This window comes from Fundulus heteroclitus, chromosome 22, assembly GCF_011125445.2.
Source record: "Fundulus heteroclitus isolate FHET01 chromosome 22, MU-UCD_Fhet_4.1, whole genome shotgun sequence".
NCBI classification, from domain to species: domain Eukaryota; kingdom Metazoa; phylum Chordata; class Actinopteri; order Cyprinodontiformes; family Fundulidae; genus Fundulus; species Fundulus heteroclitus.
Window position 1 is genome coordinate 38066691 of NC_046382.1, and position 25839 is coordinate 38092529.

Here is a 25839-nt window from a genome sequence, read left to right on the forward strand (position 1 = left end):
TGTGTCACTGAGAGCACTGGTTTATATTTGTACGTGCAAGGCTGGTGACTCTAAACGAGTCCATCTGCTCACTGTATGGTTGCACAATGGCTCTTTCCACAAATCAAAGAGACTTTAAGCGTTCCAAGGAAAAGTCATTCAGGAAACCAAGCAAAACATCTGAATCTGTCTTTTGATCCATCAGAGCGAAGCGGCTAAATAACAACAGTAACTACACATGTATGCTGTGAAGGTTTTAGGAAATTACACTTTAGAAAGTTGGAAATGTTACATATGTAAAGGCTTTAAAATTTAATCTAGAGTTAATGCTCAGACCCATTTAATGACTTTTTACATATGCCAACACACATGGCAAGGTCAGAGATAAAACGTGAACATATATGCTTGTAAGATGTTTTTTTTTTTTTTTAAGTTCATCACATTGACCAATCAGATACAACCAAAACCAGCTTTAACTATTGAGCAATCAGAGCTGTCTCCTCAGACTCCAGCTTTAACCCCCTTGTCTCACCTGTAAGTTGCCACAGAAGTGGTAGAGGCTGGAGTCAGCATTAATGTGGTTGTCTATGTTGTTGGAGTTGCGGTCACGGTTTCTTTGGTAGGGTGTGGTGATGGAGGTGGTGGTCTGGATGGGGGATATTGGCGGCCACATCCCGATGTCTGTTCCATTCCCAAAGGCCTGGATGGCGTTACCTACGGAAGAAATGGCAGCAAGAAAACCCAGTCATCAATATGGCGATCTGAAAAGTTTATCCCTCCGCTGCAACTGTCTCTAGTTACTTTGGATCACTTTAGATGAGTCAGTGCTAGATAAGCTGAGCTGGTAAAGCAGACGTCCAGCGCATCAGGATTTCTATGGCGTCAGTTTAGCACCAACCTGAGTCATATCGCGGATCCCGAGCTTGTTATTCCCCATGTTCAAATAAAACTTTATGTTGCAACCACAATTAAAGGAGAGTTAGAAGGTACTTAGGTTTTGTTATCACTTCCTTACATTATAAATTCACCACACCGTCAAAAACCTCAGTGCTGATGTGACTTTTTACCATTAGAGTCCATTAGCGGCCCTATTAATAGGCTACTGTGGCTTTGATGTACAACACAAACGCACACATCAGAAGAATAGCTGAGCTTTACAGAGCTGCTGTTTGAATATAATGATATGCGTCCCTCTAACAGTGAATTATGACCCTGATGCTGCAGTAAAGGAGGGGCGGGTTGATCTGCATAACAGGTCTGTAACCCCACAAAAATGTTCATACATACAGTACATATGTCAAATGTCGTGCAATCGCGTCTAATGAGGAATTGTATCTTGCCGTTAATTTGTCCAAAGATAAGTGAACGCTGTTCTAAGTGTAATCGTTTAATTTTTATTCTGTGACCTGCAAAAATGCAACGATAATGCTGTGTACAACCCCCCCCCCCCCCCAAAAAAAAAAAACTGTAATCAAATAAAAAGATATAGTTTAAAAATACACTAAATATAGCTTTGATAAATCTAGGTCTCCAACTTAGTTCAGCAGGTTGGGGTAACTAGGTAGAGATGAAACTGGGCACGTGGGTGACAGGAAGCCATGTTATCAGATGATTAAAAGGGATTATGGGGAAGGAAGATGGAGGAAAGAGGTTTATGACTTTTATAATGAAATATAACTGGTAACAAATGAGGAGAAACCCAGAGCCACTTGTTCTTCTCTTAGTGGGCAAAAAATAAATAAATAAATAAAACTTCAATCAAGGTCTAAACAACAATGTAAGAAAAATTTCAAGAAATATTTCCTCCATGCATTGAAATCCAACAGAGCCTCTGGTGCACTTTGGTCATAATAAAATTAGGTCATATGCATGCATACAGCGTACAAGCTGACAATGGCTATGTCAGCTAATGTTGGGGCGAAAAGGGGTCAAATCCTTAAAGACCGCCTCTTTTTGTCTTCTGAAAGCTGGTGGTGACATCAATGCGGTAGACTGCATGAGCACTTCTGTAACATTTGTCCAACATAATTGATTTTTAAATCAAGCCTTTTTTTAAGCAATGCTTGATTTGATTGCTATTACCGACATGTAGCTCTGTATGCAAATACCTTATTTGGATTTTGAATGGGATGGTATTTTAAAGTAATTTTGTGTTTGCCTGTTCAGCTGCAGAAAGTCATATTGTGAAAGGAGGATAACTGTGACCTGATGTATAGGAATTGCAAATTGCTCAAACCCTCTGAATCTGATGGGCAGTTCTTTGTTGGTATATATAGGTTCATAGACACATTTACAATAATGATATGAAAATGTATAGAATACACAATATATTATACTTATGCAATAATTATTGTGTTACTTCATGAGATTCCACTATTTATTTTCCCCCCCAAAACTCTAATTGTCTGATATACAGAATTTTGGCATTTCACTATCTGTAGGCCGTAATTATGAAAATTACAAGAAATAACGGCTTGAACTAATTCACTCTGTGTATAATGGATCTGTACTATATATTAGTTTCACTTTCAGAGGGACCAAAAATAATGAACTTTTTCACAATGTTCAGGTTTTTTCGAGATGTAACTCGCAAGCCAGATTTTTAAGAATCAAGAATCTTTCTTGTCGCCATGTGTTACCACGGTAACACTTTTTGGGTCAGACACCAGCTCAGGATGTACACAGATAACATAACACGCAGGCACAACAGACATATTTACACACTTTTTTATATAGATGAAATCAGTTGATTGCACTGACCAAACACACATCCTGAGAAGCTCAAAGAGAGGAAATAGCCTTAAGGGTCTGCTAACACTCGTAATAAGTCCAAAAATCCAATATCTGGTCCCTTTTTTGTAGGATTTACTGTGTTGTTGCATGAACTACACATTCAACACACTCTCATTGATACACTCATGCCCACAGTAAATATTGTGCAGTAATCTTAAGCCTTCATTTACAGAACTATGTAATCAGACATGAGAAATTAGAGTGTGCAAAGTGGCATTACCAGTGGTGTGTTTGTAACATGATCCAGACAACAACCTTCTCAGCAGGAGGTGATAGCCATAACAGCTTTTGAAAAGAAGCTGTTTTTGAGTCTATAGCGCTCTCCCATCAAATCCGTTTAGGGAAAGGAGGGATATTCACCAGAACCTTCTCAGCTGATTGGGCAAAGCGACACCTAGTGCCCGCCTACCACGGTATCAAATGAGAATACTGTAAGAGGCAGGCACCACGAGTAACCACAACAGGTCACGCTGGTCAAGGCACTTTTTGCTGTTTTTCTCTCAAAGAAGAAACAAAACAGACGTGATAGCAGCTACGTCTGCGTCCTCCTGTGCTGCCATGTTTATTTTGGTTCGCCTGTGAGCTCGCCAGCTCTGGCTTTCATCACAGCTGTATGTCCCGACTTAAACAATGATAGTGCAACATGATTTGCCCGAACGATTTTTGGTTCAGTTCTGAATGGTTGAGGCAGGAGCGGGATTCAATCCAGCTTGCGGGCAAAGTTACCTTTTTTTGTGAAACAGAAGTTAAATAGGAGCAAATAGCTGGCGGAACTCTTGGACAAAACATTCAGTACCACTGTCAGGATTTGGGTTTTGTTTTGGCTGTTTGTTAATTTTGATTTATTAGTTAACTCTAATAATTAAAATCAGTTTTGGTTTGGGGTTCTTTCTTGTTTGGTTTCTATTATAGCTTGTGTTTTGTTTAGTCTGTTCTGTTTTGGTTTATGGAGTAGTTTGTTATTAAGTCACTTGGCCTGCTCAGTTCACTTCTTTGTATCCAGCCTTTAATCAGTCACTCAGTTCACCTGCCAGCCATCTGCCAGCTCACCTCGTAGACAACACCCCGTCCTCTTCTCCAGTCACCATCCAATCAGTTTCAGTTACTTCCAGTCACTTCCCTGTTCCCGATTAGCTCCACCCATGTCAGTAATTAGTTTTCACTCCATTCACCTGCTCACTCCCCTACTTATACCTGCCTCTTCCTCCTGCAATCTGCCAGATCATTTCGAGCCACTTGGTGAGTCTTATCCAGCGTTGAATTCTGACAGCACTGTTGATACCGACCCGATTGCCTTTTTGATTCTGAGCCAGCCTGATCCCTGAGCCTGATTTTCTTGCCCTGTATGATTGCTTACCTGTTTTTCTGACCTGGACCTGCCTTGGGATATTTTGAGTTTTGCCTTGTCCTTGTCTGTACTTTTGCCTGTTTTGGACTGCCTTTCGTGTACCGGATTTTGGACTGCCTTTTTGACCATTGAGCCTTGCCTGTCCCTGTTTATTAATAAATCCTGTTTTTTTGCTTATACCTCTCTTGTCTGGCTGAATACTGGGTCCTCAAATCTCTTGTTCGTGACAACCACATGTAGCACATTGTTATTGGATCTGAGTCGCTTTCTAGAGTGAATTTTACTGCAGGGACATTTGTATTCACCTTATCTATCAAGCAATCAATATAGTGGTATGTCATCAGAATAATATAAATTGACCAAATTTAGATAGTTCTAACGTATTTTACAAGTTAAAAGTTAGAAATCAAAAGCTCTCAAGGAGGAACTGTAGACTTCAAGGACATCTAACCAGTTCTGTTCTGGCCTTCTCCTGCTCATTCAGTTTTTCTCCTGATCCTGGGCCTTGGTATAAAATATTGCAAAAATCCCCTGATTATTGGAAAAATCACAGCTGGAAAATATGAACATGCATGAGGGTTAACCCTCATCCTTACTGAACCTCAAATTTCAGTCTGGATCTGCTCATCTCATCCTTTTCGATACCAACGTCGCAAAGGTCTACAACTTGAGCTTTAATTTTACTTCAATTTAGCTTTAATTAAGTGTGGATGGTGACAATGTATGCAACACCTGAAGAGGTCTGAGTTATTCTCAATGTCCCTGAGCAGCTTAATGTCTAACAGATTTTATAGACTGCCATATTCATTTAGAACTTCATCAATAAGCAGGTTAACATTATCTGACACTAAACTTTATTCAGGTGGATATTTAGACATTATATCAAGTGCCCTTCAAGAACAAACATCTGGGTATTGATTGGACATGTATTTAAAGAGGCAAGCTGGTCAGAACTAAGTCTTATTGCTTCCCGTCTTTCCTTGCTCTTCCTCTTGTGGAAATGGCTTCTGATTAAACTCACTCTGACCTACAAAGAACCTTTCAGTTAGTTCCACTCAGCTAATTTAATACCGTGACTGAACCAAGTCAATTTGGAGGAGAGTGGACACATCCTTAAAAAGTCCGTCCTATCACACAGAAAAACATTCGCAATTGCGTTCCGTCGGCCTGTGTGAAAAATCCCAGATTACAAGCAGAAAATGACTGCACTAATTGGGTTTTATGCTGATTGAAAAACTGCCGGGCAGGTTAACTGATAATGTTGTTTTCGCACCATTGTTTTTCCTCTTTTTTTTCTTTTTGTCCTAATCATTTTCGGAGCAAAGAATTTAATCAAAAACATGCTGGTGTTCATTTCTGCGATGAAATATTCAGTACAGAAGTTGTTTTTTTTAGTATCCTAATGGCCAGATTGGATGCAATTTTGCTAAAGAGAGCATGTGCATACTTTGTTTTTGCTTATCTGCATCTGACTGAGTAGCTGGAAGCTTTATGTCGAGACAGCAGAAGGCTGATGAGCACATTGTGAGTATTGATGGGCTCTTTTCTGTCTTGTCTGTCTCCTCACCTAAAGTCTAATTACAGTAGGCTGTGTAGACAGAGAATTCTGTGTGCCTGAGTGCCCTTTTTGCACATTTAATGTTCCTTCTGTTTCCCCTGATTAAACGAGTTTCTTTTGCCAGAATAACACAATATATGACTACTACAATGACAAATTAGCCATCTTTAACTTCCAAATCCAGATTTACAAGGCTGTTACAAGCTAGAATCAAATCCCCAGTAAAATAGTTAGCCCTATTTGTATGATTTCACCTCAACATAAGGCCATACCTTTATTTTGTGTATGTGTGCTCCTTTTGTCAAGTGGGGAAAATCAAGAAGACACGCAGGATAGAGTTTTTGGGCTCCACAACAAACAAACTGCACTTACATGATAATAAGACAGAACCTGACACAGAAATGAAGAGTTTCGGAAAAATACAAAGAGTGCTAACATTAGATTGACGGAGGACTGAGAGGGAGAGAACTGTTACAATGATCAACCATCTAAAGTCAAGACAATAAACAGGAGTACGATTTTAGATTCCTTTTAGTAAAATATCAAAAAGTGGAGGTTGCCTTGTTTTAAAAGAGTGTCAACCAGGCACATTACAGCTACTGATGAAGTTGTAATCCCGATCTCTCATGAGTTTGTATTTGTGGGTTCTCCCTGCATAGATTTAACTTGATAGTTGACAAACGAGGTAGACTGCATTTTTCTTCATTATAAAATAAGCTGTCAGTTATTGCTCTACTAAAATGCTTTTACGGTTCCTTTTCTGAATTTAAAAATAGAATCTTAAGTAATAATGTGGTTATCAAATTTCACCAAAACTACCGTGCAATGTTAATGGATTTATTTACATACAATGATCCATATCTTTAATTAAATACAGCTCAACTGAGCAAAGCCAGGCTCCCAGATACTTTTTGTGCATGTTGAAAAGTTCTGCAGCATGATTGTCTTATCTTGCAGTTATAACATCCAATGCAAATGGCATGAAAAAAAATAGCAAATACGCAGCAAATATAACAGCAATGTCCTGATAGTCAAATTCCTTGGTCTCATTCCACACCACGCAGACACTCTGTCTGCACTGATTCATTCTGAATGGTTCAAATGACTCCAACAATAGCACAGTCTGACCTAATTTTGTTTATCTTTTTATTTCAGCTTTCCATTGTTCAACCTCTTGGGGGCATTTACAGTATAAGACTGTTTACAGGCCAGTGAACTTTCACCCTGACATGGTCCCTTGATAAATAAATATAAGAAAAGAAAAAAAGACACAAATATGTGCATGTTAGTTACTGAGGTTGGGTGCATGTGGCCCCTGTGCAAAGTGCTTTGAGTGGTAAGTATGACTAGAAGGTGCTATTTAATTAGTGAGTTTCTCATTTCAGTTTTAATAAAGTGTGCTTCAGTTCTATGGGTAGAGACCAGCGAAAAACGTGTTTTTGGGATGTAAAGAAACATTGTGACAACAGCTTCCAAAAAAATAGCTTCTATAAAGTTGAAACGTATTTACAATAATCTTATTTGAGAGGTGTTGCTTGAATTTTTGTCTTTCTCCGAACGGGGGCATGCCGGAAAAAGATCCACTGGTTTAACCTGACCTCTTACAGATTAAATTTCAACACTTGAAAGTATTAATATAAGGGTGTAGCAGTAATCCTCCAGTGCATTTGCATAATAAACTCTGAGATGGAGCGTTTGGCTTTCCACAGGAGAGGGAGCAGTATTTCTGTTCCTGTTCAGTCAGGAGACATAAAACCAGTTTACAGTCACTGCTCACTGAGTAGAGACTAATGAACAAAAATATAACAAGTCAATAAATACAGTGCCTTGCAAAAGTATTCACCCACTTGCCCTTTCACCTAGCTTGTTACCTTCCAATTTGTAATTTGAATGTTTGTTTTATTCTTAATTTATGTAATGGACTAGGAAAAATATCCTAAGTTGGTTAAGTGAATTGAGAAAAAACCTATATACAAAAGTAAGAAATGAGACTTGGCGTGGAGAGGTACACACTCACCTTGCAATGAAGCCCCTAAAAACCTCTGGTGCAACCAATCACCTTTGAAAGTCACATAATTAGTCAAATGAAGTCTACCTGTGTGTAATCTAAGGGTCACGTGATCTGTCAGTATAAACACACCTATTAGGAAAGGTATAATTTCTCCCATTCGTTGTTTGCTTCACAACAAAAAAGGACATTCTCAAAGTTGTAGGCAAATTCTAAAATGAAAAGGTACAAACTCTCCAAAAATTCATTTTAATTTCAGGCTGTGAAGCAACAAAAGTTAAAAAATACCAAGGGGGTATTTTTCAAGGTACTGTATTTCCCCATAGATATTATATTTAAAAGTTCTTAACTGACTTCTTTTTTTTTACAAAACCGCGTTACCATCACAAACAGATAATTTGGATTTTATATCTATGGTTTTTAAATCAGTGAAAAAATTTATTCCATGAAGTTTTTACCAATGTTCTTCTCAAATTATGGCAACACATGAGCAGAAATATACTCAGAAATGAGTAAATTACAGGCAAGAACAAGTATGGGGATAGTATATCTCTTCTCTACACTAGTGCTCTGCTCTGCAGGCTGGAACGGTCTTTTCAGCGGTACGATTTCCTACGTAAATTGCAAACAGAGGCACTGCTATGGCTTCCTATCCTTGTGTGTGTAAAGTCCTGGAACATTTTCCACTGTATGTACATGTTCCTTAGTGAAGTTCAACTCATGTAAAAATCAATGACCCGAAGAATGAATAAACCTGGTAATGTGGCTATACTAACCATTTCAGTGCGAAATCAACACTAATACTGAATATATCTAGTTTCATGTGTTTTTTTTTTCTTCAAAAAGCACCAATTCTAGTACAACAAAAGTGGTTCAATCAGATAACCAACTAATTGGTTAATTAATCAAAAGGAAATAACTATTTTGTTTGGCTGGAGGAAGGATTATGCAGACCAACAGCCAATCAAATTGTTATGTGTGTTTAAACATATTTAAAACCCCAGAGTTGAAAATTTCATTAATGGTGAAAACAATAAAATTAATTAAAAGGTACGAGTACCATATTTTTCAGACTATAAGGTGCACCGGATTATAAGGCGCACTGTGAATTTAGGTATCTATGCGTGTCTTTGTCCACATATAAAACGCACCGGATTACACGGTGCATTACATATTCCTCCCAAGTGTGTAATATCACTCCGCCCCTCCGGTAGGGTGACCAGATACGTAACGTAAGTAGTGCTGTTTACGGGCATGTTTTTAAAAGTGTACATTTATACCAGATGCTGAAAGTACGCTACACAGTGACGTGATTCTGTGGAGAGAAGAACTTTTGTCATAGGTAAATAACTAAAGAAAGATAAATTACCAGTAATGTATGGGGAAGGTATTAAATTATCAGTAATATAGCCTATGCTTTGATGACCTAAAAGTCCGTGTCTTGACCTTATCTGATTGGAAATCAATTATTTTAGTTTCTTAGGTTGTTAGCTTGTCACAACTACATCATCCATGGTGCTTTACTTTTGACGACTCTTATTTTGGGATACTTCCGCGATGTATAAGCGTCTGAAATTAGAACTTCAGTCTAATTTATCTGTTGCGTAGCGTTATGCTATTGGTGTACATTTATTGATTCATTCATTGATTAAAATGAAAAGCTAACCTCAGTGTAAACCCCGCCTTCTGCGGAGCTGGCGGCCATCAATAATTTGCGATCAGAGTTGTAAATATTTCGGTCTTAACTTTAATCAGTGATTATTTGTACATTTGGGGTCTGTTTCACTTGATCCATTCATACAGATCTATCTAGAAACAAAACATGTTTTCCAAGAATAAAGCAGACAGCTGGAATGGACTCAGGAAGGTGGAACTTCTGTTGCAGCAGACAGAATTTCTGGAGATGAGTGACGATCAGAGCAAAATGGATTTTCGTCATAAATCTGGAAACGATCACACTTGTTGAGAAGGTGCACTATCGGACGCAAATGAATGGGGTTTAAACAGTCGTAGTTCTCCTGATATAAGGCAGGCTTGGTATGTTGAAACAATAACGGAGAACAGTCGTTTGTTTCTTTTTCTGTTTTAACCCACTAACTGAACAATGAAGTGTCGACACTCCTCTTTCACTTTTTAACAAAAGTAAAACATCGCTACTTCCATGTCTAGTTGATTAAAAATTAGACTGGATTCACTCTTCCAGCGTCACTACCGAAGCAGGCGGTACAAATGACAGCGAAACGCCCCCAGACAGCAAAGCAGAGCGCCTACCAACCAACAACCCCCCACTCCAAAAAAATAAACTAATCTCACGTTGAACTTTCCATAGCGGTTAAGAGGTCTGCATAATGTATTGACTACAGTCAGGATGTAAGGACCATTTCACCCAGTATTACAAAAAGGTTTTCTGTACAGGATGTGTAACGTTCTGTTGTGGTTCAGGTTATTTTTTCAGTTTAGCCACTTTTCTGTCTTAGGATTCATTTCTGTTTCTTGTTTTGTATTGGATTTCTGTTTAGCCTGTTTTAGTTGGCTGGTCTTTGTTATTAGTTTTTTATTTCAGCTCGTGTTTGTTTAGTATTTTTCTTGTTCTCTACCTTAGGCTTATTGTCTATTAGTCTGTATGCTCCTTTTATCACCTCCACCTGTTTTGGTTAATTAGTCCCGCCCTGCTCTCCTGTTTTCCGTTCGCCTATTTAAGCTCGCCTTAGTTTTCTGTTTGTTGCCAGGATGTCTTGCTTAGCCTCTACTTACTCCGTCAGTCCTTCAGCGCCTGTTTTTCAGTCTGTTTACCTGCCCGTTACCCATTCTGATCTGTTTCTGTTTTTGAGTTTGCCCAAGCCTTTTGTGTCAACTTGGATGCCAGCTCCGTACCTTTGTGCTTTTGTTTTTGCCTGGATTACCCACCTTCTCCTTTAATACATTTTTTGCATCAGCTCCGTGTCTGGCTCATATAGGATTCCTCCTAATTCATCACAGGATGACCAACTATAGCTTAAAGTAGTTGCTTTAGTTTAATGTAAAAGTTTAACCAGTTTGTCTGTTGGTTTGTTGGTAATGTAGCTCCTAAATTTGGGTTATCTGATAAATAGGTTTTCCTATTGTTTGTAAATTATATATATAAAAAAAAAAACATTGACAGGACTTTTATGGTTGCAGATCGTAGAAGAATCGTCAATCCACTCAACCATAGTTGAGTTCACGTTATATGCAAAACGTTGAATCATGTTAGTTAAAAAGAATGACCCAGTTTTAAATTGCAAACACAGGAGCCAAACACTCATGTCCTGTCTACCAGCAGAAACCAGACAGTGAATTTCAACAAACATGATATGATCTTCCCACCGCAGCAGATACTACCATTTGGAGAACGGCTCTCACACGGACGCCTGCATTATCACGTTATATCTCGCTTTACACAAACAAGGGTTGTTGTAAAGATGGAATCCAGTTGCCTTCTGTGACCTTTGCATATCCAGAGAGCGAGCAATGGAAAAAGCCGTGAATACATTAAAGCATCTGTGTCACGTTGAGAGTATTAAAGCAGCAGATACAAATCTCAGCTGAAGAGTCGCACTGCAACGCTGATAAACTGTAAGACAAATTACAGGGCAGAAATGGATTTGCTATCTTCTCACCAGATATTCTCTGCGCTTCTATCAAGTTAAGAGAAAAACCGCATGAGGAAAATATAAATCGCAGACTCTACTGGCTTTATTTTTAATAGGGTCAGAAGCCAAAGAAGGTTACACACTTCAGAATTAAAGGCTGACGAATTCAAATCTGTCTTAATTAAGGAAATTATAACTCTTCACAATAAGGAGTTCTAAACTGGGGCGCATGGACAAGAAATCCTCTTTCTGTCTTTCCCCCCCCTCTTCCTGTCTTTCTCTCTTGTCATGACCCCGTAGCTGGTGTGTGTCAGGATCTTTAGAGATGTCAGTTCCAGTTACTGCTGAGCAAGCTTAATGAGAGCAGAACGAGGCCGGGCATGAAAGGACGACAATTGAGACCAGAAACGAAAGGATGAGCGCCACGAAGTGAGATGGAAGCGGAAGGAGGACGGGTAACGAGTAAAGTGAATACGGAGCGATCGAAAAAATATGGAAGCAGTGAAAAAAGAACGAGAAAACTGAACTGAGAATCATAATTAAAAGTGACAAGACACTGAATAGCATTAAATAACAGACTGAGATATTTGATTAACCTACATTGACCTTCTTTTCTCTTACGAATCCCATTTTGAGACTTTAGCGCGCTAAATCTGGACACTATGTAGAACATATGCAGTCTGATTTACACAAGCTGTCCTAATACCAGGAACAGAAACTTGTTTTGTCCATGCCGGACTAACTTTTTAAATGCAGAATTGTAAAACAACGATAAAACCTAAAAAAGGAGAAGGGTGAAATAAAGAATAATGGAAGTGGAGAAGATAAATGGAAGGGGGTTGGTGAAAACGAGGCTGCATCTTGTCAGCATTTTCTCATCTGCTCGCTGTCATTCTGACTGGAGAAAACCAAACCATCCACTTTGCTCCTGCAGAGCAGAAAAACAGGCAGTAGCTCATTCCCCTTGTTGTCACTAAAGCTCATTATTTTTACCGTCTGTGATTTCCTAAAGTACACAGTGATTTAGGAGCGCAGTGATTAACAGGCTGCTTGTCACAGGTGTCTTCTGGTTCATTGTTTTATTTTATAGATTGAATCCATAAAAGATGAATTAACAATGCAATCGTACCTTTTGGCAGATTTGACCAATTTTCAAACTGGTGTAACCAGAAAACAATGTTAGGATCTTTCTTTTAACATTACTGAAACCTATGCAGACTGCATAGGTTTTGTAATCCATTTGATGATTCCTTGTTTATTGCCCTTTAAACCAAAAACGATGGACAAAGTGGTTGGGATTTTTGTTTCGATGGGAAAGAGTGTGTTGGTTTCCTCATTTGTCTATGTGTCAGTAAATGGACAAGAGCAGTATCGCAGTGGGAAAACCTCATATTGTGATATTATTGTGACATTATTTAAGTATCTTATGCTATATTACAATATACTAAATTATTATACAATACTAACTTATTATCATGAAACTATATTATGATGCAACTGAGTCTGCTTTGCTCTCTACACAACCCCCTTGGCTGATTTTACTCTTACCTTTCTGGTTTCACTCAGTTCATTCAACTAAAGTCCTTTACTTCCCATCCAGCCATCCATCCACTGTCAAAACTGGAGTGCCCCAGGGCTCTGCCTTGGGACCCTACTTTTCATTACTTTTCACTTTGTCTTCCTGTCCTTGGCAATATGTTTCTATGAAATGTAACATCCTCTCTCGCCTCCTGCCTATCCAAAATAAAATCTTGGTTGAGCACTAACTTCTTAAAACTAAACAGTAACAAAATTGAGATGCCCTTTGTAGGAACCAAATTTGTACCATCCAAAGCTGAGAGTTTATCTCTCTCAGCTGGCTCTACAGTCTCCCCTTCACCTGAGCTCAAGAGTCTGGCTGTCATCCTCGATAGCATTCTATCACTCACCTCTCACATCAATACCATCACCCGGTCTACATATATTCATTTGCGGAATATTAATTGTCTTCGTTTCATCCTCTTCCCTCACTCTGCATCAGTTTTTATCCATAGCCTTGTCACCTCCTGTATTGATTACTGTAACTTTCTTTTCTTTGGCCTCCTTCAAAAATCACTCCATAAGCTTCAAGTGGTTCAGAATTCAGCTCCTCACATTATTTTCAAACCCCCCTCATTTCATCACATTACCCCAGTCCTACAGCAGCTCCACTGGCTCCTGGTTTGATTCAAAAGAGAATAAGAAATTCCTCTGTACACATTCAAGGCCATCCACCACCATTGCACTCTTGAGTATCTTTTCTACGCATCGATTATTGTCTCATCCTTAATTTGATCTCCAGTTAAGCCAGGCCGTCATAAAAGGAGACAAACCTTTTGTACTGCACAGAGGCTCCACTACAAATTTAAAAAAATAAAGTTATATAATCTCATTCCAAACTATGCAGATATTTAGTCTGCACTGATGAAGATTCACTCATCTTGGCAGGTCAAATGGATTGAGTCTTTAAAATAAAGAATTAATCAGAAAATTGGTAGGACTAACCTAAGGACTAACCTTTTAACAGCGTCCGAAAAGTTCTCTGTTGCTGATTATACATCAACTCGCCGTATTTTTACTTCCATGTTGCTACTGGAATAGATGAAATATAAGGCTTTCAAAATGAAATTAATTTATTGATCCAGCCTATACATATTAAGTGACAAATCTGCATCCTTGTTTGGTGAAAAAACAGTAGTTTGCGTCCAATATTTAAATAAAACCATCAACTTTATTGGGAATATTTAAAAAAGATGTTTCCATTTGTAGTTGCCAATCTCCCGTTACCCTATTTTACTTGGACAAACCTGATGTTGTAAGCCTTCTGTTTCCTGTTTGATAGGATTGCAATTGTGGAGCTTGACCTGGCTAGAGTCCAACGGACCGGAACGCATCAGAAAATTGGACTCGCTCCGTACTTTGACGGTGGACGACGGAGAGCTGGTCCACTGACGGAGAAGTCATGGAGAATGTGGAACAGTTCTCATTAATTAAAATAAAAACGAGTTTTCTGAAATGAAAGGTTTACGCAATATTTTACATAATTATACAGCTTTAAACTAAAATTTTAATACTTCAAAATTTTTGTGGTAAAGTTAAAAAGCTTAAATAAAAAAAAACACTCCCCAGAAAGTCAATACCTCTTTCTCTTATTGATGAGTAAATGGCTGTTACCTATTATGGGGGCTGTATATCTTTGTTCAGTTTCTAAAGTGTAGAATTTGAGGCCAGGGGCTGCACAGGTGCCTTTCAGCAAGACAGCCCTGGGGTTTAAATTTTAGCAGATGGTCTTTCTGCATGGAGTTGGCCATTCTCCTTGTGCCTGTGCAAGCTTTCACAGGGTACTCCAACTTTATCGCACTCTGTTAGGTGAGCTGGTTCTTCTTCATTAGTTACAAGTATGTGTGAATGCTTGAATTCCATGTTGCACTGTGATGGACTGGCGAACTGTCCATAGTGTACCCCACCTCTTTCTAATTGACCAATAGAGTTAGGCACCAGCCACCTGTGACCTTGCAAGAAAGGGCATTGGATGGATGGATGGATGAATGGATATTGAATATAAACATAACAATTTGATTAGATTTAGGGCACCAGTGGTTTGTTTAACATATACAGAAAATGGTGGGGATTTACAAGTGTGCCTACAATTTTTTTCCAAAACAGAATTAGTTTGTGTATAAAATGTATTAGATAAAAAAAAAAATTTCTGCATGTGGAAAACCATGAAAGGCATTCAGAACAGCTTTAAGGCACACAAACAGGAGCACAGGAGTAAAAAAACACAAAGAGAGACACGGCGATGCAGTCAGACTGGTTTCTCCGTGCTGTGGGATAAATAACACAACCTCTGCAAAGGCATATTTTTGGTTTGGAGGAGAAAATAAGAGAATGGATATGAGCGCATAGCAGGATAAAGACCAAGGGAGAGGAGTGGATGAAAATAGAAAACACCATAAAGCGACAGTCAGGTTTAAAACTGAATACAAGTGAATGGCAGTTTGAGAAGGAGGCAAAACGTACGGAGGCAGGTGTTCTCTGTGAAAAACTCAGTGAACTTGTCGCAGTCGTCTTTGTTGTTGCCGCTGTTGCTGCAGTCGCAGTAGGGAGAGACGCTGATTTTGGGGGAGCGCAGGTAGTTGGGGGTCATCACGGTGCCTGCAGCAGGTGGAAACAAGGATTCCTTGAAGGATTCAGGCATGGCAATAAATGTGACGACGAACAATGGTTCTGACCGAAGTCAAAACGCAATGCGCTGCTGAGTGTCAAAAACAAGCATTTCCAACAGTTCTAAAGACTTTCTCATTTGGTGTTCAATAATAAATGAATAACAAAGTTATTCATTGCTACATTCATTTCTTTTAACTTCATGTTTGAGGGTAACAACCAGAGGAAGCAGAATGCAGAGAGGCTGAAGTGAAGAATAGCCTTTTCTCTCAGCGAGGGAAAGCAAATAGCTTCAGTCAGTGATTTCTCACTCCCCCAATGGATTGTTCCCTTGAGCTGGATGCTGACCAATAAGGGCTTTTTTGTTTTGCAGTAGGCAGAATAAATTGGCACTGTGTGGAAATATATATATATATATATATATATATATATATATATATATATATATATATATATATATATATATATATATTCTGGGGCTTGGTGTGGTCACTTGTAGGAAATGCTAAATTATTTGACAGTTTGCATTGATTCAAAGGAGGTTTAACCTCAACAAATTTCCAGTTATGTTTGCTGTCGGAAGCATAGAGAAGTCAGTCAAACTGAGACATTAATTAACTTGACTACTTGACACAGAACACAGACCGCGACCATCAACGAAAAAGGTGAAATTAGCTATAACGTGTAGACTCACCAATAAGGCCAGAGTAAGCCAGGAGGCAGTCAGCGTAGTTCTCCTTCAGACAGCCTGACAGCGAGCGAGGCTCTGACATGCAGTTAACAAAGAAGTCAGCCAGTCGGGACCTAAAAAAAAAAAACACACATCCAGAAACAATCAGAGATCCAACGAGATTTCCACATGGCCCATAGGAGAGTTAAGAGTAAGATGACCATCTTCCGTTTGCTTTGGCTGAGTTATTTCCTGAAATTACTTACAAATAACAAACAAGCAAAGATCCATGCCTTTCCTGATTTGAAAACGAGGAAAGAGGATTGTAAATGCACCATATATATATATATATATATATATATATATATATATATATATATATATATATATATATATATATATATAAACTTATTTATAAGTTTATATATTGCCAGTGTATGCCAGTGGCCCCCAGAAGAACGTTTCTATTGGTTTTATGCATGCACGGTCAATGAGGATTTTGTATCACCAGGCGATGGTGCCCCCCATTTTCCTTCCAGAAAATCGAGAGATTAGGATGTGTTTTCTACCAGTAACAAAAGCTACGCTCAGTTTTTTGTTTTACGTTTGCGTCATCAAAATGCTATGGAGGAGAAAATGAAAGTTTCAATGATTATTCAATTAAAGTTTCTTTCGAAGAGAAAGATTCTGCTTCGGATGAATTCCTTAGAAGTTTACTGATCCATAAAGGCAACATTGAAAATGCACGATGTAGTGTTTGTGTGTAACACTACATTTTGTGTGTAACACTACATCAAGGCAGCCAACGGCACAATTATTCAACCACTAGATACTATTGTCTGTTTTGTTTTTAATACCAGTGATGGTATCAAGGTGTGTTGCAGTCCTGGAAAAAAAAACACAAAGGAGCTTCCAGAAAAACTGAGAAAGGAGATTATTTCATTACACCTGAAGGGCTTTGGATATAAGAAGATTTCCAAAAGATTTAATATTTTAAGACCATTGGGAGCCTTATAAGAAATTTGAAACCTTATGATCGGCAGCAAATCTGCCTGGCCGTAGAAGAAAGCCCAAACTTTCACAGAGAGATCATAGCTATTTAGTCGGGACAGCTAAGAAAAACCCTTGTGGGAGTGCAAGGCACCTACAGGATGACATGACGGAGGCTGGTACTAGTGCTTCAGTGGCAACCCTAAGGCATGCACAGCTTAAAAAAAAGGACTTCATAGTTAAACTCCTAGACGCACTCCACTCTTGGCCAAAAGGAACATGAGGTCGAGTAGAACAAGCAAAGATGGAATTTGGATAGGACTACAGAGTTTTGGGGAACCAAACAGGAATTGTTTGGACATATGGACCAGTGGTGTGTTAGCCGTGTGAACGACCAGGCTTAGGATTGGCAGAAGAGCAGCCCTGCAGTCAAGCATGGAGGTGGATCATTGATGATGTGGGGCTGTCTGTGGCAGGAACTGGCAATCTCGACCTTCTGCATGGGCATCACGGCATTTTGAAGAGGAACATGTGAACTTCTGTCAACAAAATAAACCTTTTTTGAAAAAAAAAAAAAAAAACACAAACAAATTAAACCTCTGTGATCACTGGACTTTCCAGCAAGACGGCCATCCCAAGCACACCTCTAAGTAAAAAAAAAAAAAAAAAAAAAAAAAAAAAAGCGTGTTTAAAAAGAAAAACATCAAGGAGTGTCCTGGAGGGCCCTTGTCCTTCACCAGATTCAAATCCAATTGAACATCTTTGGCGGGATTTAAAGAATGCAGCTGCAACAAGGAACCCATCAAACGTCAACAAGCTAGAAGCTTTTATGAGTGAAGAATGGGCAGACATTCCTGTCAAGAGGTGCGGGAAGCTTGTCAGCACTTCTCAAAACCATTTGTTGGAAGTTATAAAACTTAAAGGATGCTCCACAAAATACTAAAGTTGAGGTTTGGATGATACTGCGCACGCACGTGTTAGGGGTTATATATTTAATTTCAATTTTAAAGATTTTGATGTCAAAATAACTTAAATATGTCTCAATAAAAAAAAAAATTGTTGTTCAATAAGGTGTTTTAGTAATTTATTGTCACCCACGCCACTAAAATGTCTGTCGAGGCTGATAGCGTTGGATATTTTTGATTGCAACTCTATATATAAACAATGCTCAGAAAGCAAAAGTCACTTTAAACAAAACTGTTATAAACTGTGGCTACTTAGAAGCAAAATAAAAGCATAGTCAACTCTTTTCTGCATGATTATAATCACATATTTTTACTTTTTTTTTTTTTTACAAAGCTGCAGGAGCAATCAGCTGTAAGTATAGACCAGATCATCCAGCATGATGCATCTAATCCCACCAATCTGGAGCAGAGCAGAGGAGTGTTTAGTGAGCGTAACAGCAGCCAGTATAGCAGACCTGACATATGCTGCGGGAGCCTGTGGAAATGCATGGCTTTAATCTATCCCTGCTAACTGACAAATGGACTGGGAGGAAGCTGCATTGCGGTGAGACCTGTTGTTCAGCCCTCAGCATATGTCTGATGGATCGAGAGCGCCATGGAGAGAGAGAGAGAGAGAGAGACAGAGAAAAAAAAAAGCCAAAGATTGAGAGAAGAGTGAAAAATTTTGCAATGGGAATTTATGGCTGTCATGCTGCCTGCTGTTAAGAAGACAGAGAGGCAAGAAGGGGAGGGAAAACCAGAGGCTGCAGTCTGAACAGAGATCATTTCTGATGTCTAATGCTTCCCTTTAATCCAACAGACCCACGTTAGGATTGAACGTGGCCCCCGTAGAGCATGCGTCAACATTCATACACAATCCAGGGAGGGTGATGTCAGATACCCATCACTGAATTACTCTTTCCTGCCTCGTACTACAGGATAATGACTGCTGTGTTGCGCAGCGACAGGTGTGACTCTGAGAATTAAGATCTAAGTTAAGCACTAAGGAGACAGGTTATTTCTGCTGTCTAAGGTAAAGAGGGGTATAATTGCGTAATTACTGAATGCAGTGTTGACGTATCAGATCCTAACTGGTCTTTACTTTCAATGCTGCAATTTAGGCATGAACGGACATTCCTAAAAAAGTTTCCATATTCGACATTAAGTGCTAATTTCAGGCCTAAATTTATTTTAACATGAAGCATGCTAGCAATATTGATCTGCTGCTGTATCACATCCGAGTTACTGTTATTAGCACCTGTAAGCAGGGATTGTAGTACCATTGATAGCAATGACAGGTCTAAATAAATAAATAAAATAAAAATTCCTAATTTGGATTAAAATCAGCAATTTAAAATTATTCAGTATCAACTCACATCCTGCTTAAGGGAAATTAACTATGTAACAAAAGTGGGGGTGTTCGGCCCCACACTGCAGAAAGCTTAAAGACAAGGTTTTCTCCCTTTACCGTTCTTTTTTAATGCCAGAGAACTACAAGGCAGAACACCTAAAACATCTAATTTCCTCCTGACTCGTATTAGTGAGAATCCTGACACAGGGGTGGTGATTTAAAGTGCATAAATTGTAAAATAACTTCAACCAAAGCATGTCAGTTTTGAGAGAAACAACTTGTCCAAACAAATGTTAGTAGGGAATGAAATTTAATTGAATTGAAAAAAGCACAACAGCAGAGTTTGTGTCAATCAGAGTGCTGTTTAAAGATTTTTACCTCATTCTTGCTTATGGGACCAACTGCTGCTTTATCTTAAAATGCAAAATAAAGCAATCCAGTGAAGGAAAAGACAGACACTTATGTTTGGAACAAAGGAACACCATATCAGTGTCAAAACCAGTTGCCTGTTGCATCTTTCCCTCCATGCCATCACTAACCAAAGTAATCCTTAAAGCATAAGCAGAATTCTTGTTTCCAACCTGCAGATGTAGTTGGTCTTGCAGGAGGCCTGCAGTTCCAGGCAGTTTGGCGTCTGCTTTTCCTCGTACGAGCAGACAGGGACAATGGTTTGACGCCTGCGTTCAGAGCATGCTGTCTGGTCGCTGACAGGGCATGAGCAGAACAGCATGCCGTAGCTGTGCTTTGGAGGAACCTGCGTGGCAAAAGAAAAACGGTTTTATTTTTAGTTGACTAACAGTATTTCCATGAGGTTTCTGCTTCACAGGCTGTGTTCTGGTAGGCATTTATATTTTTCTTTGGATTATCCTATAAAGTCTTTTTTTATAATGGAGAAATTAAAAATATACCATATAATTTACTTAAACTGCAGTCACCCTGATTGTAGGTCTAAACATGACTACATGAAACAGGTTATATGGAACATCTTTCAAGTATCTGTCTTGCGTTTGTTCCCAAAAAAATAATTCTACTTGTGTATCAGAATGAAGGGTGTGGGATTCAGCATCAAACTGAGTCAGGAAGGAGTACGTCACTGTTGCTATGATGTCATTGTCTCATTGTTGCTATTTTTCTAAGAATCTTTGCACAACTGGAGAGTGATTAGCTATTTTTCGGCCAAACTAATCAGAATGTACGTCATGCCGTCATGTTTTAATATGGGTTTCAAGTATCTGGCATGCAGAGGTGAGTAAACCATCTTTGGATATTTACAACTTCTATGCATATATCCAGTGCTGTGACACTGGTATTATATACACTCATAACAAGCGTGAGGTCAGAACAATCTGCAGCTATTGAGAAACTAATTGGAACGTTCTTATATCATAATGGAATTATTCTGCAAATTACAATTTAAATTGTTTTTTTGCGGACTAGACAATATTGTGAATTTTCTTTACTCCAGACAGTCTTGAACAAAAAGGTACACCACAATGAATGTTTGGTTAAATGTCCCCTGACAAGTTGGAGATAAACCACACGTTTTGTAGCCATCCACAATCCTCTTGCAGGGTATTTGATCGCTCTTTGTATTAGAAATGGTAAAGCTTCTTCAATTGGTTCATTTACTGCCACAGACCCTGTTGTTAAAAAGCACTTCATAAATTGCCAGTATGATAGGGTTAATCTCAGACTTTCATCTATCCCAAAACAAGGCTTGATGAGAGTCTGTGGTCATTGTGCCATGCGAAAATCTAGCTATGTGTAAGTCTGACAAAATATTAATTTAAGTTGAAGTTTGTTTCTGTATTCCATCTACAGTATACACTGGTATTAAAACAATACCAGGGCACAAGGTTACCACCACCATACTTGATAACAATTTTTTCATAGGTTCAAATGTCCCTCCTTAAATCCATCTATTGTCTTCCACTTATCCAAGATTGGTGTGCTGGTATGATTGGTCAACTAAGGGAACCAAGACTTCCCTCTACACAGTGACACTCTCCAGCTCATTCTGGAGGAGACATTCCCAGGACAGAATAGATATATAGTCCCTTTAGCGCGTTCTAGGTTTACCTTGGGGTCTTCTCCCAGGGGAAAGTGGCTAGAAAACCTCGAAAGGGAGGCACCCAAAAGGCATCCTGATCAAATGGGAAAATCACCTCAACTTCTTTCATTATGGATATGAAGTGGCTCTACCTTAGGCTGCTCCAGGATGATACAGCTTCTCACCCTATTTCCCGGGCACAGTCAGGACACCTAATGCATGAAGCTAATTTCAGCCGCTTGTATCCAGGATCCCATTCTTTGAATTGCGATATATCTTATCTTATGAACTTACGTGGCTCAGCTCTTTCTTCACTACAACAACATGATCCATCTATACACTTGATACCCTTGATTTGAGGCACAGGCTGATCTCCATCCCAAAAGGACCAATCCATCTTTTTGCCAGTCAAGACACCATGGCCACAGATTTAGAGGTGCTAACGCTCAGCCCAGCTGCTTCACACTGATATGGGTTTAGTTCATCCTGAAGGCCATGGCTTGAATAAGTAAAAAGACGAACATCATCTGCCAAAAGACAAGATGAGGCTCCTAGGTTCCAAAACCAGACGCCTTCCTCCTAACAACTACACTTTGGAGGGGGCAAGCATGGTGGAGTCCAACCAGCATTGGAAACAAGTTTGACTTTGTGTGTAGTCTATACATTGATCAGATATGGGGTATCCCCATAATGCTAGTGAACCTTAGACAACAAACATACTTTTTCTAACTCTAGCCAAAAAGCTATTTTTTGTGTTATTTGAAAATAAAGCTTATATTTTCAATGTTGGTAGCTTCTCAGTCCCTATTTATGTAAAGATCACTACACTATCCACAGTGACACTGGAGTTAAAGCATCTGCTAGGAAGTTCCTGGATTGACCCAGGACATTCTGACAAATTTACTTTCATGTATATCAGTTTGGGTCAGATGATTAAAAGTTGGACACGAGCGTTCCCACCGGACAATAATCCAAAACAATCAAGAATAGTAGTGGAATGAACAATGTCAGTTAACCCTAAGCTTTACAAAGGGTATGCCGAAAGACAAAACCTCAATGTCTTCTAAATGTTGTGTGCTATTCTTCAAAGCTGAGTCCATGCTAGGAGCCCCACACATACCCACTTGTATGACCCCCACGAAGATAAGCAGGCATAAACAATAGGTTGCTGCTTATTTATTTCAAACTCTTTGTGGGTTGTTAAACTAAACCTGAGTGGGAGTGAATATTTGGGCGTTTGTAATTTTTTACTACAGCAGAATATAAGAAAATCCATAATAAATTCAAATGTGTGCAACCAGTTCTTATATCTGTTTTGCTGAATGATTTAAACGCTATCCGCCCCTTGAAAGGAACAGCTCAAAGATAAAACTAAAACCTCAAAATAAAGACATCCATATAGATGGATGTGTGTAAACCTCTTGCTGGCACTGTATATAGCTTTATCAATCGGGTAAAATCACTTTATACATCAGTTGTAATAACTGAACAAAAATATTTTTTGTTAATATGCTCATGTTTTAAACAACTTCAACCAAAAAAAACCCAACATAAATGAGCTAAGGTAGAAATGTAATGTAGACAGCAACAGCGACGGAACACAAACAGTATTGATCAGTTGCTAAATCAAAAAACAGATGCTCTTTAGGTTTGATAAATCACAGAAATAATAAAAAATACCCCAGTCTAACATTACCAACATTGTGCATTCTTTGCAGCTTTTTTTTTTAATTTAGGATCAGCAAGTTTATCCTGCTGAACATCAAGGAGGCTGGACTGGCAATACAAAGCTCCTCGTCACTTTAGAAAATGAAAAAGAAAGCAAAAATGTTGCGCTTGAAAATCACAGCCTTACCAAACAAAAGAAGGCCTGCAGTTCAATTTAAGTTTTGACAGGCTCTCTAATTTATCTACTTGAAGAAGATTCTTCTTTTTTAAAAAAAAAAAAAAACATTTCTTGGTGGTGGACATCAAACTTTTGTTCCATAACCGTTGGCCTGCATTTAGTGTCAGAAACGGCTTGCCTTGTCAAAGAACTGACGCAGGGCCTTGTGGCACTTCCTTTTGTTGCAGATTTCGGCAGTGGAGACGCGACTGGTGCAGGGGCTGATGTAGGCCGACCGGTACTTCTTGCACGTGTCGTTGAGGTTGCAGGCTTTAGCGGCTGTCAGGCAGTTGTTCTCCCGGGCCACCGCCGGCTCACCTGCAGGCACGAGGAGACAATAGGATCACAATGACGATCTGATGCAAACGACTGTTTTACATATTTAGATTTTTACAAGAAACATTCGTTTTTTTAAATACATTATTTAAACGAGTTAGATACACAGCCTTCAGAGAATGTGGCAAACCACAGATCCTTTCTTAACAGAACAAAAGCAGTAAAGAAACCCAAAGCTGTAAAGTACAGTGGAAAAAGACAGAGAGAATTAAACAGCAGCATAATGATTCTTTGTCCATGCACCAAAAAAACTCAAAAAGTCTAAACTTCACCCCACCCCCACACCCCAAACTCCCATCTGTATTGTTATGTTTGCAAATCACTTAAAGTGATGCGTCACCGTAGAGCTCCTATAGTCATCAGCATCCCGAACACAGCCCTGCTTATCTGTCAGCTAGCACTAATTGCCTGTGTTCTCCCCAATCCACCATTAATTAACATTTTCATAGACTACTCCCACTCCTGAAGTTGTGTTTTTTTTTTTTTTTTCCGTGTAAGTGGAGCGAAAACGAGCATCAATTAAATTGGGGAAAGCTCGGCATGACAAACATGCAGAAGGAGGGCAGCAGACGGCCGAGGCGTAAACCGCAAGCTCTTGTAGTTGAGCTACCTAACGGGAGCGACGTGTTAGACTGAGCTGGCTGTTGATACAAAACAATGTATTGACGAGAGGAGGAAAGAGTTAAGAGGATTGATGACGGTTTGGATGCAGTATGCTTTGTGAGACAGAAGATCCAAAGCCACCTACTCATATTGTAGCTTTCTTTTCTTTCCATAAGAATTCGGTTTGTTCTCGAGTCCTGAGGCTTCAGAAATACACAACTTTGTATCATACTATTTCAGAGGTTTGTGCTTGTCTAAACACAAGAATTACTGTTCTGACCAGTTAATGTGAGCGGCCCATCAGCTGTATACAATGGCAAAAATGGGGTCATCTTTGAGGTTCGTCGCCTTTTAAAGAAATTATAATCGGTTTAAAAACGAGACACACTGGTATGAAGGATCAAGTCTTCCATATTTAGAAATAAAAACAGAAATAAATAAATGCTCAATAAAGAAATACTTGAAGAATAGTAATTAATAAATAAAGTTGAAGATTATAACGGACAACAAATAAATAAAGTCATTATTACAAAGGCGAATAAATAAAGAAGCTAATTAAAAGAGATATATACATTTATGTCCACTGTATAATTTAATTTCACCTTACATTTATCCAATTTGGTGGCAATTAATTGTATGCTTATTCATTATTGAGCATTTATTTATTTCTGTATTTATTTTTAAATATGGAAGACTTGGTCCTCCATACACTAGAGGCCTTAGCTCAGCATTGTTACATCCACTAAAACTTGCAATATCTTGAAAACACCTGTCGGCTTTATGTGTCCTACTAACGCGATGTAGTGTAGGTTCATGTGGGTTGTGCAGAGGTGGGTAATCCAGGTTCGGTAAGTACAAATCCTGTGCAGAGATTAGTTTCAGCCATTTCCATTCCACAGCATAGAGAGAGATAGTATCAGACCAGGATATAAGCTACAACGGTCCTGGTGCAGCTTCTGTTAAATACAATAGCAGGACTTTTGATCACACCAAAACTGTTTTCATAGGTTATTCTCTGCCACGCGTACGTGCAGTTATTCAGAAAGGGGACTGGGCGTTTCTTACCTAGATTTCTGGAAAAAATATTCACTCTACCTTTAAGCAAAGCCCAGGCTTCTTAAAAAGTCCAGCCCTCAGGCCAGGACCCTTTTCCTTTGAAAGTAAAGCCAGGGTAAATGTAGTATGGAAATATAAGGGCCTATTGTGAGTCTCAAGACCATCAATCCATGTTATGGGACATTTACTTTCTAATTTTGTAACGTGTCGGAGAATGCATCCCTCAAGCAGAAGGACCCCCACAGTGTGCCATAAAGAAACAGTATTGTTTTTTTTTTTTATTTAAATTAATTGAATGCATTACGTTTATCTTATTGAGTCTGATGGAAGAGTAAGGGATGGTAAAATTCAGGACTCAGCATCATTCACTTAAACTTCTATAGTCTTGTTGTTTTTGTACACTGCTTTACTTTTATAAGAGATAATGTTTACCGCATATTCATTAACTTTGCTGTCCATACAGCTTTCGCAG

At 38.9% G+C, this 25839-nt stretch overlaps 1 protein-coding gene across 1 annotated transcript in view; it reads right to left on the reverse strand.

Moving 5' to 3' along the window:
• LOC105933297 (GDNF family receptor alpha-1-like) overlaps positions 1-23690 on the reverse strand; it is a gene marked incomplete at its 5' end in the record, with an annotated part of 37349 nt that extends 13659 nt beyond the window's left edge. The window contains 5 exon segments of the mRNA XM_036126255.1: positions 512-693; positions 15339-15473; positions 16177-16286; positions 20019-20191; positions 23512-23690. Of these exon segments, the coding sequence (XP_035982148.1) occupies positions 512-693; positions 15339-15473; positions 16177-16286; positions 20019-20191; positions 23512-23690 (779 nt within the window).
• Between the last annotated feature and the right edge of the window lie 2149 nt (positions 23691-25839).